This window comes from Salvelinus fontinalis, chromosome 42, assembly GCF_029448725.1.
Source record: "Salvelinus fontinalis isolate EN_2023a chromosome 42, ASM2944872v1, whole genome shotgun sequence".
NCBI lineage: Eukaryota > Metazoa > Chordata > Actinopteri > Salmoniformes > Salmonidae > Salvelinus > Salvelinus fontinalis.
The window spans coordinates 15,277,951-15,298,233 of NC_074706.1; the positions used below are offsets into that span (position 1 = coordinate 15,277,951).

Consider the following 20,283-nt stretch of genomic DNA (forward strand, 5'->3'; position numbering starts at 1 on the left):
GTCCCCAAAGAATATTACACTGAAGAGAAATATGGAATTTTATTGAAATTATTGTATAATGAACTGCATGAGGAAGGGAGTTGGAAACAGTTTAACCTTTTAAAGTGTTTTATAGCAATACACAGTAATACAAAGATGGCTCTGTGAGGCTTGTGTGTAAAAACCCATGTTTTCTTTTTGCGATGCATTGAAATCCGTAAACTGTAGTTGATGTGATTGTATATGTAACAAAACTGGATTTTCCTAAATGTATCAGCTATGAACTTTTCAAAACATAAACGCTGTTAAAATAAGTGAAATGGAGAATGGCAATCAGGAACAAGTGGTTCCGAGCTGATGACTAGGAATAAACGCTGACGTCAGACGCCTCCTCCTCTCAGCCCTAGGTGGCGATGACCACTCACTTCTAGCTCCTTAAAGCCATTCCCAAACCAGTTTATGTAAACAAAACAGGGGTGATGACACACTCAACCTCACTAGTTGTTGCTTTTTTTTTATTATCAATCAATGTTTCCCCCATCCTGAACTCTCACATTACGATTGAGCTTATTACTTTACATATTGGTCAACAAAGGCAGGAAAAATCCATTGCATTCTCATACGAGACCCTAGATCAGCGATAAGACTTGTTTCCTTTGCGCTCTCTTAGGGCCAGACCTGGGTTCAAATGTATTTTCAATTACTAATTGAGCATTTGATGTAGCCTGCCTGGAGTGCCTGAAAGGTAGGGAGACAAAATTCATTCGTTTCATTGTGCCAGACAAGTCTAATCAAGCACAAAGTATTTGATAAACCTACTTTTTAAACCCAGGTTTGCCTAAAACAGATTCCACTAGATGACATGTAACAGTTGGAGTATATGAGAATGAAACATCACAATACCAACACAAAAGCCTGAAAGGTGTTCCAGTTTGTCAACAGCTCAGCGAACGGAAGAGTGGTTCTAGAGACCCTGCGTATTTGCACTGTATATTTAGAGAGATACTAACCCTCCCATTCTGACACTCGATTACAGTGTACTAGAAGGGAGAGGCCTTCCACTAAGGGGAAGGAAGGCCCTGATCTGGGCTCTAGTTATAAACCTGACAGGCTTTTGTGACTGCTGCTGTGCTTATGACAGTTTAAGAACCCTGCCTAGGAACAGTTGAACCACCCTGCCTGTGGAGTGGACAGATAAATAACCCAACTGACAGAGCAAAATAAAAAATAATAAAAAATAAAAAATTAAGAACCATATAACTTTGTCTTTGTGTAATTACAGAAGCCTTTGGCTAAACAAATGCAGAGGTCCATGTCATTCCAAAGAGCGATTCAGTTCATAAGAGCTTGCGATGCAGTATGCTGATGACGAGTTGTCTTTTTTTGACAAGTGCTTTGTATTTTTACTTCTTTTTATGAGCGTTATACATGCAAAGCGAAAAGAAAATTAGAGAAAGACAGTCACCGGTGTAGCAAAAAAAAAAAGCCAAAATAACCCGTGCCCAGCACAAGACATAATCCCTTTTCCACTTCCCATTGACCCTTAACCCCAGCTTAAGTGACTCCATTTGACCCCCCTTTATCCAGGGCCTTGACTCAGACTCAAAGAACAGACTGAAAAGAATGATCACCAACCCCGGAATTAAAAAAAAAAATACAAAAATGACAGGAGAAAAAAAAGTTTAAAAAAAGTAAAAGATTGCCCATCTCCTCGGTCCTCCTTCACCTGATGTCAGCGTTGGTGTGTGGGTGAGTGAGTGGGTGGTGATAACAAAGGGCCGGAGATAAATCAGGGGACTCTGACCGCGAGCCTGCCCAGCCTCAGGCCTGCGGCTTGATGGGCAGAGGGACGCCGAGCACCCCCCTCCTCCACACTAGTTCTTGATCAGGCCCCCGTCTCCCTCACTCACAAACCGCTTCCGCCCCCTGATGGACAGACAGAACAGGCGATTCAGTACTTCATAGGCTACCAATGAGTTGAGGATATGAGTCCTCAGCCTTACAATGCAAAACACTCGGGGCCTAGTGAAAAGCTATTCATAAAGTAATTAATATACTCATATTGAGTGTGTTTACATGTACACTAATTACTTGATATTACTCAGACTACGGCATTATTAATGTAAACACATTAAGTATGCATACTCTGATTAGTCTAGTTTTAGCAAAAACATACTGACTTTACTGGACAGCCCCTCCAGGATTTGGCAGAGATTGTGATATTTGCAGTTAAACATGCTTTATTTTGAAGCAGCAATTCCAACCTTTTGTATGACAAAATGCAATAATGTTGTCCAATTTGTGAAGAAAATGCACTGAAGAGGTTAAAGGTTTGTTGACGTGTGGCTTGATTTAATCATTATGCAGTAAATGTGCATTGATTGGTTGACATCACAAGCCCTATTTTTGTATTGTGGTGATGGGTTAATGTTTTTAGTTTCATGCAGAGATAGTGCAGTGACTGGTCAAATTTGCAAGCCCTCGCATAATATCCAGAGAATTGTGGATTTTTGTAAAAAATAAAATGCGATCGCAGAATCAGGAACTGACTATACCCAAGAGACAAAATGAGAGTTTGCACCACTCAACACTGGGACTGACCTGGAGGGACAGGAGTCTCTCAACTGTTTGGTGATAACAGACTCCTGGTAGCAGAGGTCCGTAAAGGACTCCATGATGGAGTGGGCGTGGGGCACGTCCAGGTTGATCTCTGGCAGCTCGTCGTACACACGCTGGAAGCCCTGGTTGTTACAAGTTGTCAGAGTAAGCAAATCATACAGCCAAAGAATACTTTCAATCATAAGACAATAGAAGAGACGATTCAATTCTGTCACTTGAGCTTGTCAGGTAACAAATGAATATGCCTTGACAGTGACTCGAGAGAATATCACAATATATACTGTGGCTATAGCTAGAGAGAATATGGCCAAATACTGTAACTATATCAGCAGCAGAAAATATGCCTTGACTGAGTAGTTAGATGGGTCTACAGACGGGTTTAAATCCACAAGGTCTGACGTTGACAATTAATACTCGTTTAACATTCGAGTCAAGCTATGTTAATTGTAGTGCTGGAAAAGAAAAACCTGCAGTCATATCACTGGAAATAGTTTTTAGAAGTTTAGAGGTATTTTTTGTGCTGGTGCTACCAGTGAATTTGGTGCTACTTTCTGGTGCGTAAGGGGACGTACCCGGTTCATCTGGTCCACTGTGACGAGGCCAATCTTCCAGAAGGCCTGGAGGAGCTTACACATCATCTTGACGGCCGTGTCCCCCTTGGACTCCAGCACCATGACAACAGCCTGGTGACCAACCAGGAGAGAAGGAGAAGAAAATGCATTGGACTTCATGCTAATGTCTATGAACAGGATGTTCATGTACAAAATGATTGTAAAAGTACCGTCCCAAATGGCACCCTATTCCCTATATAGTGCACTACCTTTGTCCAGCGCACTAAAGGGAATAAGGTGCCATTTGGAACACCGGTTATGTCATGTACACAGTGTCTTAAATATTCCATTATGTGCAACGGCTGCTTGACCAAGATGAGACTGAAGAGTGGAGGAAGACTTATTTGACACAATAAAAGGGGCTGGTAATTTTGCTATTTTCAGACTAGTAAAATATTTTCAGAGAGGTTGCAATCCCATATTTAACCACATTGGGGCAGCATTGCTTTAATTCTCACCACAGTGAATGTATTTGGCATGAAATATTTTGAGTAACTGATTACATTTGCATTTAATTAGTATCGAGGATGTTGGTGGAATAATGTTTGGTAATGATTTGCAAGATAACATGTCAGACAAAAACAATACATCAAACTATCTTCACAGCAGCATGGACCATAAACATTTAGGTAACATACACTACCGTTCAAAAGTTTGTGGTCACTTAGAAATGACCTTGTTTTTGATAGAAAAGCACAATGTCCATTAAAATACCATCAAATTGATCCGAAATACAGTGTAGACATTGTTAATGTTGTAAATGACTATTGTAGCTGGAATGGCAGATTTTTTTATGGAATATCTACATCGGGGTACAGAGGCCCATTATCAGCAACCATCACTCCTGTGTTCCAATGTGTTGTGTTAGCTAATCCAGGTTTATCATTTTAAAAAGACTAATTGATCATTAGAAAACCCTTGTGCAATTAGGTTAGCACATCTGAAAATTGATTAAAAGAAGCAATAAAACTGGTCTTTAGACTAGTTCAGTATCTGGAGCATCCGCATTTGTGGGTTCGATTACAAGCACAGATCGGCCAGAAACATACAACTTTCTTCCGAAACTCGTCATTATTCTTGCTCTGAGAAACGAAGGCTATTCCATGCGAGAATTTGCTAAGAAACGTAAGACCTCGTACAACACTGTGTACTACTCCCTTCTCAGAACAGCACAAACTGTCTCTAACCAGAATAGAAAGAATGGGAGGCCCCGGTGCACAACTGAGCAAGAGGACAAGTACATTCAAGTGTCTAGTTTGAGAAACAGACAACTCGCAAGTCCTCAACTGGCAGCTTCATTAAATAGTACCCGCAAAACACCAGTCTCAACGTCAACAGTGAAGAGGCGACTCCGGGATACTGGCCTTCTGGGCAGAGTTCCTCTGTCCAGTGTGTGTTCTTTTGTCCATCTTAATCTTTTCTTCTTATTAGCCAGTCTGATGTCTTTTTCTTCGCAACTCTGCCTAGAAGGCCAGCATCCCGGAGTCGCCTCTTCACTGTTGACGTTGAGACTGGTGTTTTGCGGGTACTATTTAATGAAGCTGCCAGTTGAGGACTTGCGAGTTGTCTGTTTCTCAAACTAGACACTTGAATGTACTTGTCCTCTTGCTCAGTTGTGCACCGGGGCCTCCCACTCCTCTTTCTATTCTGGTTAGAGCCTGTTTGCGCTGCTCTGTGAGGGGAGTAGTACACAGCGTTGTACGAGATCTTTAGTTTCTTGGCAAATTCTCACATAGAATAGCCTTCGTTTCTCCATACAAGAATAGAGTGACAAATTTCAGAAGAAAGTCCTTTGTTTCTGGCCCTTTTGAGCCTGTAATCGACTCCACAAATGCCGATGCTCCAGATACTCAACTAGTCTAAAGAAGGCCAGTTTTATAGTTTTCAGCTGTGCTAACATAATTGCAAAAGGGTTTTCTAATGATCAATTAGCCTTTTAAATTGATAAACTTGGATTAGCTAACACAACGTGCCATTGGAACACCGGTGTGATGGTTGCTGATCATGGGCCTCTGTACACCTATGTAGAGATTCTATCATTTAATTTTTTTTTTTTATCAGTTTCCAACTACAATAGTCATTTACAACATTAACAATGTCTACACTGCATTTCAGACTAATTTGATGTTATTTTAAATGGACAAAAAAATAGCTTTTCTTTCAAAAACAAGGAAGTGACATTACAATTCAAAAGTTTGTGGTAAGTCAAACCTATGGTTTTGGGTGAGGATCATAGGCCCCTCTCTCTCCCTCCCACCACAGGTTTATGACGGTCATAAATACCTAAATCTCTATCCCCCTCTGCCAGAATTAAGGTTGAGAATCCCTTTGTTACCACAGAGAAATACTTTGCAGTACGGTAACCTTCAAAGGGTTGAATAATGTAACAATATTTTTGTATTCAAACTACTTGAAATGGTCGGTGGACACTTAAGGGACAGTCATGTCAAGTTTGTTTGATTTGGTGATCTCATGAAGGACAGGAAACACACGTTACTGTCTTTTTGGTTGTGTACACTTTACAATTATGGGGTTTGCATCTGAATGTTGTATAAAATATGAAAATAGAAGATGTAATGCGATTTTAGCCTTCTAAACGAGATATGAAAACAATTAAGGTTTTAACTAGTCAGTGGCCACGCCCCCATGAGAACAGACATTATACCCAAACATCATGGAATCGCTCTTCCAAGGCAAGTGCTTCTAAAGGACTTCCGACAAAAACGTACATTAGATCAGAAAACACAGAGCTGTCGCTACATGTTGAAATAGTTGGCGATTGAAATATAGTCAAGATAATGCCGGGACAGTGTCCCCACGTTGAAATGGCTACTACTCGAGACCAAAACACGCTAGGTGGTTCAGACTTCAACTCTACCGAAGGACAAGACCAAAGAAAGTGGAGAGCATTCCCACATTCTAGATTTCTTAGCCATTTCAATCTAAAAGAACAATTATTCAGGCTGCAGCTGTTTAAGTACTTTAGTCTGGTAAACGCAACCGGTCGAACAGTACTCTGACATATCCATTATAACAAGCTACAACTCCAAAAGACTGATCTCTGGTGGACAAAACAGAGACTTTGTTGACAATCTATCCAGCAGACGGACCGGCGATCGCAGAGGGGGACAACAAAGGCATGCACGCGTAAATTTGTAAATTGCAATTTTAAAATGAGCAGTTGTTCAAAGTATAAGCATTCCCAGGAGTAGAGCGTATGTATGGGGTCCACTGAGTTTCCCGCTCTTGAGCTGGCCACACCCCTTTCCTTTGTCTACCAAGCCGGCATATAGGCTTAGCCCACTAGGGACTTTTCAGTGTATCATGTCAGTAATCAATGTATAACTAATTGTGTGTTTACGTAATTCTGTGATTGATTAGTTAGTAAATAAATAATTAAGCCAATTTGTAAATTGCTGATTCATGTTAGGGTTTGTGACATTCAAGAATGAGACTTGAGGTAACAATACATTAATAGAAGACTAAATCGACAAGAAAATATCTGAAGTTTTATAGTCGGGAAATTGAAACTCTAAAACAACTTTCCCATGGTGCCCAAACTTCCTAGTGAAATACTGTTCCGTGATTCATTTAAATCGTGGAATAATTACACAGAGAATTGATTTGATAAATATAACAGTCTTCACATTAAATGACAGTAAACACACCAACACTATAGTCTTATCAATACTGAAAAGGCCAGTAAGATTAAGCCATATGTCGCCAACTGGCTATATAACTATTGAAAGTACAATAGAGCCATCACTGATCAGCTATCAATATCCGTATGTGCTGACAACAAAGGCCATGTTCAGTATGGAGAAACTCCATGTAGTTGTCCAATAAAATAGTTTTGCTTTTTGTTGCAAAACATTTTGATACGGTGCGTCCTTCTAAACAGGACACAAAGCGCTTTTAGCATTTTTTACCTCATAGACAAGCTCGTGGTGGAAGTGAGGTACTTCTAGGTCACGCAGACAACGTTCCGCCTCCTTCACCTCTCCCGATACAAGGTACTCCTTCAGCAGCAAGTTCATCTGAAACACATATCGATAAAGTATGAATCAATCAATCTCTCCATCATACCAACCATCATTCACCACCCATGGATAAAACACTGCCCAATACAGATTTGACCGATAAGGTTTCAAACCTGGTTCTCTGGACTTATCCCACTGAGCTAAAGCCTATGTCTAATAGATAAAAGATGCATCTTATCTATAGTTTCAGACATTTCTCAGCAGTGACTACCGGACCTCGTTTTTTATTTTTTTATTTCACCTTTATTTAACCAGGTAGGCTAGTTGAGAACAAGTTCTCATTTGCAACTGCGACCTGGCCAAGATAAAGCATAGCAGTGTGAACAGACAACACAGAGTTACACATGGAGTAAACAATAAACAAGTCAATAACATGGTAGAAAAAAAGAGAATCTATATACAATGTGTGCAAAAGGCATGAGGTAGGCAATAAATCGAATAATTACAATTTAGCAGATTAACACTGGAGTGATAAATCATCAGATGATCATGTGCAAGAAGAGATACTGGTGTGCAAAAGAGCAGAAAAGTAAATAAATAAAAGCAGTATGGGGGGTGAGGTAGGTAAATTGGGTGGGTAGTTTACAGATGGACTATGTACAGCTGCAGCGATCGGTTAGCTGCTCGGATAGCAGATTTTTAAAGTTGTTGAGGGAGATAAAAGTCTCCAACTTCAGGGATTTTTGCAATTCGTTCCAGTCGCAGGCAGCAGAGGACTGGAAGGAAAGGCGTCCAAATGAGGTTTTGGCTTTAGGGATGATCAGTGAGATACACCTGCTGGAGCGCGTGCTACGGGTGGGTGTAGCCATCGTCACCAGTTAACTGAGATAAGGCGGCACTTTACCTAGCATAGCCTTGTAGATGACCTGGAGCCAGTGGGTCTGACGACGAACATGTAGCGAGGGCCAGCCGACTAGGGCATACAGGTCGCAGTGGTGGGTCGTATAGGGTGCTTTAGTAACAAAACGGATGGCACTGTGATAGACTGCATCCAGTTTGCTGAGTAGAGTATTGGAAGCTATTTTGTAGATGACATCGCCGAAGTCGAGGATCGGTAGGATAGTCAGTTTTACTAGGGTAAGTTTGGCGGCGTGAGTGAAGGAGGCTTTGTTGCGGAATAGAAAGCCGACTCTAGATTTGATTTTGGATTGGAGATGTTTGATATGAGTCTGGAAGGAGAGTTTGCAGTCTAGCCAGACACCTAGGTACTTATAGATGTCCACATATTCTAGGTCGGAACCGTCCAGGGTGGTGATGCTAGTCGGGTGTGCGGGTGCAGGCAGCGAACGGTTGAAAAGCATGCATTTGGTTTTACTAGCGTTTAAGAGCAGTTGGAGGCCACGGAAGGAGTGTTGTATGGCATTGAAGCTCGTTTGGAGGTTAGATAGCACAGTGTCCAAGGAAGGGCCGGAAGTATACAGAATGGTGTCGTCTGCGTAGAGGTGGATCAGGGAATCGCCCGCAGCAAGAGCAACATCATTGATGTATACAGAGAAAAGAGTCGGCCCGAGAATTGAACCCTGTGGTACCCCCATAGAGACTGCCAGAGGACCGGACAACATGCCCTCCGATTTGACACACTGAACTCTGTCTGCAAAGTAGTTGGTGAACCAGGCAAGGCAGTCATTAGAAAAACCGAGGCTATTGAGTCTGCCGATAAGAATATGGTGATTGACAGAGTCGAAAGCCTTGGCCAGGTCGATGAAGACGGCTGCACAGTAATGTCTTTTATCGATGGCGGTTATGATATCATTTAGTACCTTGAGCGTGGCTGAGGTGCACCCGTGACCGGCTCGGAAACCGGATTGCACAGCGGAGAAGGTACGGTGGGATTCGAGATGGTCAGTGATCTGTTTGTTGACTTGGCTTTCGAAGACCTTAGATAGGCAGGGCAGGATGGATATAGGTCTGTAACAGTTTGGGTCCAGGGTGTCTCCCCCTTTGAAGAGGGGGATGACCGCGGCAGCTTTCCAATCCTTGGGGATCTCAGATGATACGAAGGAGAGGTTGAACAGGCTGGTAATAGGGGGTGCGACAATGGCGGCGGACAGTTTCAGAAATAGGGGGTCCAGATTGTCAAGCCCAGCTGATTTGTATGGGTCCAGGTTTTCCAGCTCTTTCAGAACATCTGCTATCTGGATATGGGTAAAGGAGAAGCTGGGGAGGCTTGGGCGAGTAGCAGCAGGGGGGGGGCTGTTGGCCAAGGTTGGAGTCGCCAGGAGGAAGGCATGGCCAGCCATTGAGAAATGTTTGTTGAAGTTTTCGATTATCACGGACTTATCAGTGGTGACCGTGTTACCTAGCCTCAGTGCAGTGGGCAGCTGGGAGGAGGTGCTCTTGTTTTCCATGGACTTTACAGTATCCCAGAACTTTTTGGAGTTAGAGCTACAGGATGCAAATTTCTACTTGAAAAAGCTGGCCTTTGCTTTCCTGACTGACTGCGTGTATTGGTTCCTGACTTCCCTGAACAGTTGCATATCGCGGGGGCTCTTCGATGCTATTGCAGTTCGCCACAGGATGTTTTTGTGCTGGTCGAGGGCAGTCAGGTCTGGAGTGAACCAAGGGCTATATCTGTTCTTGGTTCTGCATTTTTTGAACGGAGCATGCTTGTCTAATATGGTGAGGAAGTAACTTTTAAAGAATGACCAGGCATCCTCAACTGACGGGATGAGGTCAATATCCTTCCAGGGTATCCGGGCCAGGTGGATTAGAAAGGCCTGCTCGCAGAAGTGTTTTAGGGAGCGTTTGACAGTGATGAGGGGTGGTCGTTTGACCGCGGACCCGTGGCGGATACAGGCAATGAGGCAGTGATCGCTGAGATCTTGATTGAAGACAGCAGAGGTGTATTTGGAGGGCAAGTTGGTCAGGATAATGTCTATTAGGGTGCCCATGTTTACGGATTTAGGGTTGTACCTGGTGGGTTCCTTGATGATTTGTGTGAGATTGAGGGCATCAAGCTTAGATTGTAGGACTGCCGGGGTGTTAAGCATATCCCAGTTTAGGTCACCTAACAGAACAAACTCTGAAGCTAGATGGGGAGCGATCAATTCACAGATGGTGTCCAGGGCACAGCTGGGAGCTGAAATTGTATATGATTATAATACATAAGGTTATAATATTATAATACATAAGGACAATGGCGCAATACGAATATTATGTTATATATTTTCTCCTGCGTTGGATAGAGGTCACTGCCTTACATACCTACACGTAGACTAGTCACAAGACGCAGGCCTCCTTATTGTACCTTGGTAGTGCAAGATTTTTCCTGTTTAATACAGGAAGTCATGAAATCGGGGACTCCCAAGCGATCACTGGCTGGACAAATTGGTCATTGCGCATCGTGATTGACTATTTGCTCAAACAACGTCTGCTTTGTGTGTGTAGTACTCAACCCTCATGTTTCTGTTCAGTTATGAGCCGTGAGTGCAACTGCAATTCCGCAAACCCTTGGTGACTCGGGCTTACCCCATTTAGTACATTTTTTTTTGGGGGGGGGGGGCGATAGGCTGTTGGTCGACCAACATTTCTTTAGTTGAGCATATAGCAACAAAAAAAAGGGGGGGAAAAGACACCTGTCTGATTCTCGCCTGTTTGAGTAGACTAATCTATTGTGGAGGCAGTGGGGATGGCACAGTCCAACCGACACGTGCTACTGAAATTGTATATGATTATAATACATAAGGACAATGGTGCAACACGAATATTATGTTATATATTTTCTCCTGCGTTGGATAGAGGTCACTGCCTTACATACCTACACGTAGACTACAGTCACAAGACGCAGGCCTCCTTATTGTACCTAGAATTTCTAAGCAAACAACTGGAGGCAGGGCTTTCCATTTTTATGGAATGGTCTGTCTACTCATGTGAAAGACGCAGACTCGGTCTCGACCTTTAAGTCATTACTGAAGACATCTCTTCAGTAGGTCCTATGATTGAGTGTTGTCTGGCCCAGGAGTGCAAAGGTGAACGGAAAGGCACTGGAGCGACGAACCGCCTTTGCTGTCTCTGCCTGGACGGCTCCCCCCCTCTTCACCGGACCCTATTACGGGGGCTGGGTCACTGGCTTACTAGTGCTCTTCCATGCCGTCCCTAGGAGGGGTGCTTCACTTGAGTGGGTTGAGTCAATGACATGATCTTCGTGTCCAGTTTTGCACCTCCTTGGGGTCGTGCGGTGGAGGAGCTCTTCGTCGGCTATTGTCAGCCTTGTCTCAGGGTAGCACATTGGTTGTCTGATATCCCTCTAGTGGTGTGGGGGCTGTGTATAGTGGGTGGGGTGATATCCTGCCTGGTTGGCCCTGTCCGGGGTTATCTATGCAGCCTCCAGTATCTATGCTGCTATGGTCAGTGTTTTATCTGGTGTAATTCTCCGGTCTCATCTGGTGTCCTGTGTGAATTGAAGTATGCTTCCTCTAATTCGCTCTCTCCCACCCATCCCGGACCTGAGCTCTAGGACCATGCCTCAGGACTACCTGGCCTGATGACTCCTGGCTGTCCCCAGTCCACCTGGTTGTGCTGCTGCTCCAGTTTCAACTGGTCTGCCTGCGGCTATGGAACCCTGACCAGTTCACCGGACGTGCTACCTTGTCCCGGACCTGCTGTTTTCAACTCTCCCCTTCCTGCTGTCTAGACCTCAATGCTCGGTTATGAAAAGCCAACTGACATTTAGCCCTGAGGTACTGACCTGTTGCACCCTCTACAACCCCTGTGATTATTATTATTAGACCCCTGCTGGTCATCTATGAACATCTCGAAGGCCTTAATGGCCATGCACTCTTATAATCTCTACCCGGGATACCGCCAGAAGATGCCTGACCACCCCTCAGAGCCGGGTTCCTCTAGGTTTCTTCCTGGGTTCCTGCCTTTCTAGGGAGTTTTTCCTAGCCCCCATGCTTCTACATCGAATGTATTTATAAAGCCCTTCTTATATCAGCTGATGTCACTAAGTGCTGTACAGAAACCCAGCCTATATCCCCAAACAGCAAGCAATGCAGGTGTAGAAGCATTGTTTGATGTTTGGGGTTTTAGTCTGGGTTGCTGTATAAGCACTTTGACATCGGCTGATGTAAAAAGGGCTTCATAAATGCATTTGATTCATGATTTGAAATGCAATCAAGCATTTTAGTAAAATAACAAAACGACCCTTGAATAAATAGCGTAAACAAATGATTTCGGCAACAGAACCTTTGTCAGAAATGGCTGTAATTATTTTGCCGGTTCAGCAACATGGACAGTGCGATAAACACTTGATGTTCTGTGGTGTGGAGGAGTGAGAGAGACAATGGGTCAGTCTTTTTCCCTCTCTTTTTTTGTGCAGCAAGTCTGAGCCCGGCACAATCAAATCCCTTGTGGTCAGACTCCCTCTAGTTATCTGTGTGTTATTTTATCAAAACAGTGCACTTAAAGCATCAGACAAGCTCAGTGCATGTAGTACATTTGATTAAAACACAGGATGTGTCTATATATGAAAAAATACATTTTAACCAATAGATTGTTCTTTCGACCAGACTCGGCCAGTTTTTTTGTTGTTGTCGGGGACAGCCGTATTGCTGACGCTGGTTCTGTTTCTGCGGCCCCAGCTGTAAACTATCTCCTATGGAATGTGCTGGCAGGAGAGAACCCCTAGCACCCCCCCAAACATCCCTCAGCTGGAGCAGGCACACTGCCGACTACCCGTCTCCATGGTGAAGCAGTGAAATGGGGGCAGGGTTCCAGCGGTTGCTGCCGTTGGGGGGGGGGGGGGGGGCGTGCGATCTCGCTGACGAGTGTGTGATGACCCTAGCGTGGCCAAGGCTTCACCCCTGAGCACGGTACTGCCAAACCATACCAATCCAGTCCTCTGGCAGACAGTGTTTAAGTGGTTAGGGGGGGATACTAGGCAGCCTTCCTAAAGCCCAGATTAAGAGAAGCGAGACAGACGGGCTGTGTCCCAAATGGCACCCTGATCCTATTCCTTTTAAAGTGCACTACTTATGGGTTCTGTTTAAAAGTAGTGCACTATTGAGGAAATAGGGTGCCATTTGGGACAAAAACAAGATGCTCTGGAGGACTCCACTAGTCTCCTAATCACTCACCGCACGGACTTATCAGTCCTATTCGGTTTGTGTGTGCGAAGGTACAGTATACAATCAACCCTAGCTTAATGTTTGTGCAGTAGTCACCGGCAGCTTTGTTTACGACAATACTGTGCACACACACACCCCTGTACTCAATTCTGATAACTATGCCCAGCCAAAAGCACTATACAAAAGTAACAGCAGGGGAATAAGGGCACTTGTCTGACTCTTACACGCATATCCCTGTATGAGCCGGTTCTTGGAGCATGTTGTCAAATCACACCCTGAAACGGTTATTTCCAGGTCTTGTGAAAGAACACTCCAGGGAACCTCACCACAGTACCAAACGCATATGTGAAAACGCCCTAGGGGGAATACTGCTATTCAAATTGCTCTTAACTCCCATACTCTGACTTCAATGTAGTCTCTGGCAGAGTGATTTGATCAAAACCAGAGGCGGCAAAATCTGTTTCCCTAATGACCCTATGTAGTGCACTACTTTTGACCAGGACCCATTGAGCTCTGGTCATAAGTAGTGCAGTATACAGGCGATAAGGTGCCATTTGGGACACGCCCTAGGAGCTCCTGTTCTGGCAGGCTGTGTGTGTACTCCGTAGCCCCACTCGATCAGGGCCTGAGGCCCAACAAGGACGGGCAGGAAATCAAACCCGGTCTGGAGTCTGCAGGCTACAGAGACTAACGTACGGTGGATTACACAATACTCTTGCTCTGCTACATCGTCACAAGCATGTGTGCAACCGTGCACATTCACACACGAGGGTGCCAAATTATCCATTTAGTTCAAGTAGCAGACTCTTGACCACTAGAATATACAAATGCGCACACACACACCCCTCTCCTGACTTGAAAACCTGCACTCAGGTGTATGTGTGAGTCCCTGAGCTTCTGTTTACGTACATACATGCACGCATGTGTCCCTGTAAGTGTGAGCATCGGCCTCTTTGTTCCAGGCTTTGCAGTCAGGGCCAAGCTCTGAGGGACAGCGTTGTGCTGACACCGGCCTGACAGGGATCCCCACGACTCTTTTCCCAGCATGAAGTTCTCTCTCCACCTTGTTGTGTTTACATAACACACGAGTACAGATCCACACCACCAGACAGGCAGGTTATGTCTCAAATGGCACCCGATTCCCTATTTAGTGCACTACTTTATAGGGTGCCATTTTGGGAAACAACCAGACAGTGCCCATCTCTCTGCGCTGAGAGTCTGGGTTCAGGTGTGGGGGGGGGGGGGGGGGGGGGGGGGCAAAGAGGTAATCTCCACTGTGTGTAAATACAGTTGACCCACAATGGAAGGCTGCAGAGAAATATAACAAAGCTCTCCTTTGATTGGTTTTGCACGTTTCTAGCCCTGATAGATGGGCGTTAGCTGAATATAGGTTTTGTTGAATTGCCAGTCAGACCTGAGTTCAAATAATATTTACAGAACCCAGGTCTGTTGCCATTTATCCATATTTGATTCTCATTAGGTGTCTCCTGTCACTTCCAACAAGGCATCACATTTCATGCATGCAGAGAGAGAACATCCGGAATGGGCGGTTGCTTGTCTAACTGGAATGTTTTGATGAGTCACACAATGATACAACACTGGCATGTGATGATTGGCGGGCGGGGCGCCAGGTCCCGCCTACTTGGCAGAGACTGCCCCTTACCTCTTTGACGAGGTGTTTGACAGGTCTGAGGCCGCCGCCCACACCCCACACGTTGTCTAGCCGCACCATCTCCCTCTTCATGGAGAGGAGCACCGCCGCGCGGTCCAACGCGGCTCTGTGGGGAAGGGAATAACCGCAACAGTCATGATCGCAACCATGACCACAACCACAGAGAGATGCAATGAGAAAAAGGGGAATGCGTCAAGTCACAGCTAGATATTGAACATGGTCACATGAATTCACAACAAAATGGCTTTCTGAATGCCTAGTAAAACAGGGTATATATAAATTTAAATTTTTTTTAAAAGGAAATGTCAGGAATCAGCAGGTTAACTACAAAATGTACCTTCACCAACTCAGAATAAATATAACAGTATAATTTGCATTGGAATTCATATTCTCGGGTTGGAGTATTACATCTTTAACAGAAAATTGGAGATTCCAAACATTAGGTGAAACCAAATCAGGGTCATCATCAGTTCTGGAGGGGGATCATTCAGTTGCTTGGAGAATGACTACGCTTCCATGGTGAGAAGATGTAAACATTTACCCTGGCCCCTCATCAGGCGGTTTATAAGCAATTAACTGACAACATCAGTAACAGATATGTAACCACTTCAGGCTGCTTTGATGTGAAGTGGGCTTCTCCACCATGTTCCTTGTTGGCAACAGATCTAAGATCAGTTTCTTCCTTAATCCTTAGAGAATACTGATTGTGCGCAAAGCTGACAGGGGCAACTTCATCTGATTTCTCCTCACCCTAAATGACCAACATTAACTAATTCTCCCTGCCGTTTGCACATGATTCATATCAGTGTCTCTAATGTTGCTGTCCATTTATTGTCTGTGCCAGTCTGTTGTTTGTCTGAAGCACTGCCTTAGCCCTAAATAGTATTCTAAGGACTGAAGAAGTTGTTTGAATTTAAAATCACCCCTCCACCAATCAATGCCCATCTTTTTTTATTATCCTATCCCCTGCTCACCTAGCGTGGTCGCAGTCCACCTTGCCTTTGTAGCGGTCCAGGAATGCCATAGGTAGAGCGTGGTCCGCGATGGCACGGGCAATAAACTGTCCCAGCATCTGTAGAGTTGGAGAGAGTTAAAGAGGTAAAAACTAAGAGTAGATGATCGGTTACTCTTTAAATTAAAAAGAGGGTTGGGTTTAAAGCAGCATGACAAATTATAATTTGTCTGAAAGAAAAATGTACAATGATTGCATACAAAAATGGCACCCTATTTATTCCTTATATAGTGCACTACTTCAGACCAGAGATCCATTGTCCCTTGTCAAAAGTAGTGTATTAAATAGGGAATAAGGTGCCATTTGTGTATTTTTCTAACAAGTCCTTCCCCCATCCAGTACCTGTGGAGCCTCTGGTGTGTCCAGCATAAGGTCGGGCAGCTCTTTGAGGATCTTGTCGAAGGCGCGGGACATGTCGGACTCCGAGAGCTCCTTGCCGACCAGGTCACGGAGCAGCCTGGAGGTGAGCTCCCGGTGGCTGGCCTTGCCCTCCAAAGACAGGGACACAGCCAGGCTGGAGAACTCGTACTTGTGGTGGCCCAGGTTCAGCTCCCTCAGCAGCATCTGGGAGTGGAAGAGGGGGTAGGGTGTACACAGAGAAACACGCACACAAAGGCAGTTAACGTGAAGTAAAATGATATGTCGGGACCCTGCATGGTTTTGAGGCAAAACAGTAAAAGAAAATAGATGCACTGCCATCTAAAGACCTTCTCAAATAACCAATCCTCCATCCAACCTCTTCCTCTCTTTAGTGCAACATCAAACACATACCTGGACTTCTTTTGTGTCCCCGTGCTCAAAGTACTCCTGTACGATGGGGTTGACGGTCTTCTCCAGTTCCCTCTCGTCCAGCTCTGGAACAACAGTGGCATACACGGTGTCTCCCTTTAAAATGAAACCACAGACATTATAGGTCAGGAATAGCAATCTAATAACATCAACACGGCCGGCCCGCTCATTAGGCTGTAATCTGAAATGCTACTGGTGCATTTGTTAAAAGTCCAATGCAGCCATTTTTAATCGCAAAATCAAATAATTTATGGGTAGCAATTAAGTACCTTACTGTGGGAGTTTAATTGTCAAAAATAAATAGCTTCTTAGCAAAGAGCAATTTCTCAAGCAAGAGTTTTGCTAGGTCTGTCGGAGTGGTTTGAGTGGAGGGGGGAAAATGGAAAATTAGATTTGGAACCCTTTCTTATTGGTCTATTAACTAATTTACAGCATAGTGATATCACCATGGAAGGCCAAAACTACCACCAAAACAGACAGACATTTCTGCCTGTCTTTACAAACTATTTTTTTTTTGCTAAAAAAGGGGATAATATTTTTTTTGCAATTTCACAGTATTATTCCAAACTATTGAGGAAATGTGTATAAAACACAGGAAAATCACATTTGACCGCACTGGGCCTTTAAGGTATAGAGCAGGGGTCAATAACTGCCATCATATTTACGCTGAATGGCCGGGATATGGCAAATGTAACAGCATGATAGCAGTTCTGTGCCAAGTGCTGCCGACATATACAGTCGGGGTTTCAGCAATTACCCAACGCACTTGACTCCCTTTCCGGTTTTCCCTCCAGGTTTCAGAAGTATGCTTGACCTTTAAGAACAACCAAAAATGTTCTCAGACGACACCAATGCCCTGTTCTGGTATTGTCCAGCAACTCCCTTCCTTAAAGTAACCATTGATCTCACTTGATTACACCATTACACTTTCACAGACCCAGTCATGATTGATGAGTGATTACTTCCAGGAAGGGAGGATGGATGGATGCATACTTTCAAGTTTTGAAACAGGACCCATGTGACCCTTACCACTACCTTGCTAGTAAGGAACCCAGACACACCACTACCGGGATATACTGGAGACAGGCATGTGTGTCTCAAGAGCATGGGACATCCCAAATGGCACCCTATTCCCTATATAGTGCACTATTTTTGACCAGGGCCAGGCCGATCGGGCTATATGCTTTTAGAGGTCAGTAGGGCTGCTCTCCAGTGTCGCCAACTCTATCCTAGTTACCTGCTGCCACGGCACTACTGCCCCAGTACTGTTTCTTTTAGGTTTCTCTCTCGAGGAAGAGTCTTGGAGGCACTTTCTCGCTACACAGAATAGCAAACAACGCCTTCGACATCCACGTTTAACTGATACTGTGGTTTAAAGTAAAAAAATATATAAATAAAAATAAACCATCGCCATCATAAATCATTCCTAAGGTGTATGGTGGAATATAAGAATTGACTGTCATAAAAGGCCAATGACAGAACAAGCCTACCTTCATGATTTAAATGGAAGATATTTCACCCAGAAAAGAACACAAATAAATGGTCTATTCTGATCCCATTCAAAAAGATACAAGAGGATGTACGACTCATTAAGTGAGTCATAATTATGGCGATGGGTGTTGACAACAGGGTTGTGTTCAGTCGGCACAAAGGAAGAAAACAGTCTGAAACGGAGAGATAATGGGGAGGTATCATCTGTCCAATAAAAAAAACGCTGGTTTTAGTTTTCAGTTACAAAATGTCTCCTGATGAGCATGACCCAGTTGTGGACTTTGTATGGACAATATCTGCTTGTCTGGGAACATGTGGCCCCTGCATTCACCACCAATCACCATAAGCATGTTTATTTTCCACAACCCATAAAGTGGTATGATCCAACACGGGCTTTGTGACGATTGGCCACTTCTGAACAAAGCTAGTCCAAAAACAGAGCTCAGCGCAAAACAACTACAGAAAGAACCCAGCCCTGGCCCCCTCATCTACTCAACTGTTGTCTTTGTAGTAACAATTTGGGACATGGATTGTGGGGACACTGGTGTACATGAGAAGAGAGGGGTGCGTGCAGAGGCTCTATTGTATAGGTTGGGGTAGGAGAGAGCTGGTGTTTTTTTTTTTTTTTTTTTTTTTTTTACACACGCATACCTCGCCCGTGCCCCCTCTTACCTGTGCAATCTCGTCGTAGTTGGGGTCCTTGACATCTGGTTCCTCTACCTCGTACACCATACCTGCTGCTCCCCATACACCTTTACCCCCTGCGCCACCTGTCGTGTAAAGACCACATCAACATCAGAGCTAGTCAGTTAGCACAAGAGACACGTTTAGAATAGATGGTTTTGTGAACCCAGGGAGATTACCTCAGCCATAAGCACTGCTCTATGATCAGTTTACCAGACTTCAATCCTAAACAAAAACTTATGGCCCCAGACAAACTGGTACTAGACCACCAGCGCTAACAGAGTAGATGACTTCCATCTATCTCAACCATTATTAGCATAGCACAGACCTTTCTTAGGCAGGCCCCGGCCCTTGCCTGTCCTGGACTTGCGGTCGTTGGGGGCGGGCACTTTGCCCTTGGGGCTGTGGGAGTCGCCGTCGGCCAGTTCACCCGACAGCGACTCTGAGAGCGACTCGCTGCGGGATGACGATTTGCGCACACGCCGCTTGGCCTTGGCCTTGAGCCGCGCCTCGTGGAGCGCCTTCTCCTGTGGCGTCCAGTTGCCGTTCACCTCCGCCTCGAGTGCCGCCTCGTCCTCTTCGCAATAGGGATGGTCCATATCCACATCGTCGTCAAAGGATAACACCCCTGCGATTGGATACAAGGACAGGCAGTGTGAGTTTAATCAATTTCATGTAAATATTAATAACATTGAACCAGCAGGACCGCACCCTGGTTGGCTTAAATACATGTCTGCATAGTTTTAAATTTTTATTAAACAATGTTTGCAGTTCTTCCAGTGGCCACAGGGGAGACAAAGACTGCACCTTTGACAACACGAGGTATGCATTTGTTTGTGTATCCTACATTGTTAAGTTGCAAGTTATGGATATTCAATGATGGATATGGATATTGGGGATGGGGATGGATATTCAAAAGTTTGCGGTCTGTGGAAACATGTCAACTGCCAGCACTTCTACTACAAATTACACAATCAGAATCCCCAAGTATGAGAAGTGTGTCCAGTCACAGTCATGAGATTATAATAATTAAAGGATTACAGAGAGCCAGTAAATGAAGGAAAATATGCTAAACTTTCCAAGGGCTTGGAGGATGTTCAAAGACACTAATTTCCCTTACTGATAACATAACTAAGATTGACTTGCAGGTATGAGAGAATTTGTTATTATTTTGGCACCATGGACAATGTCTAGTGTAAATTGAGACTGGTGGCTTTTTATGGACAGGACAGCTGTTATCCTTGAAATAATGTCTACAACATCTATAAAAAATTTGCAGATATCACTTGTATGCAGTCGAACTGTTAACTAAGCTAAT

At 44.3% G+C, this 20,283-nt stretch overlaps 1 protein-coding gene across 2 annotated transcripts in view; it reads right to left on the bottom strand.

Moving 5' to 3' along the window:
- Positions 1-24: 24 nt before the first annotated feature.
- Positions 25-20,283, bottom strand: part of LOC129841533 (programmed cell death protein 4-like) — a 50,980-nt gene continuing 30,721 nt past the window's right edge. For both annotated transcript variants that reach the window (XM_055909841.1, XM_055909840.1), the window contains exons 3-12: positions 19,294-19,593; positions 18,954-19,051; positions 16,773-16,886; positions 16,344-16,565; positions 15,964-16,061; positions 14,981-15,095; positions 7,139-7,246; positions 3,171-3,281; positions 2,581-2,720; positions 25-1,905 (exon numbers count right to left, since the gene is read on the bottom strand). In XM_055909841.1, the coding sequence (XP_055765816.1) occupies positions 1,854-1,905; positions 2,581-2,720; positions 3,171-3,281; positions 7,139-7,246; positions 14,981-15,095; positions 15,964-16,061; positions 16,344-16,565; positions 16,773-16,886; positions 18,954-19,051; positions 19,294-19,593 (1,358 nt within the window). In that variant the 3' untranslated portion in view covers positions 25-1,853. The remainder of the gene's footprint in view (positions 1,906-2,580; positions 2,721-3,170; positions 3,282-7,138; positions 7,247-14,980; positions 15,096-15,963; positions 16,062-16,343; positions 16,566-16,772; positions 16,887-18,953; positions 19,052-19,293; positions 19,594-20,283) is intronic.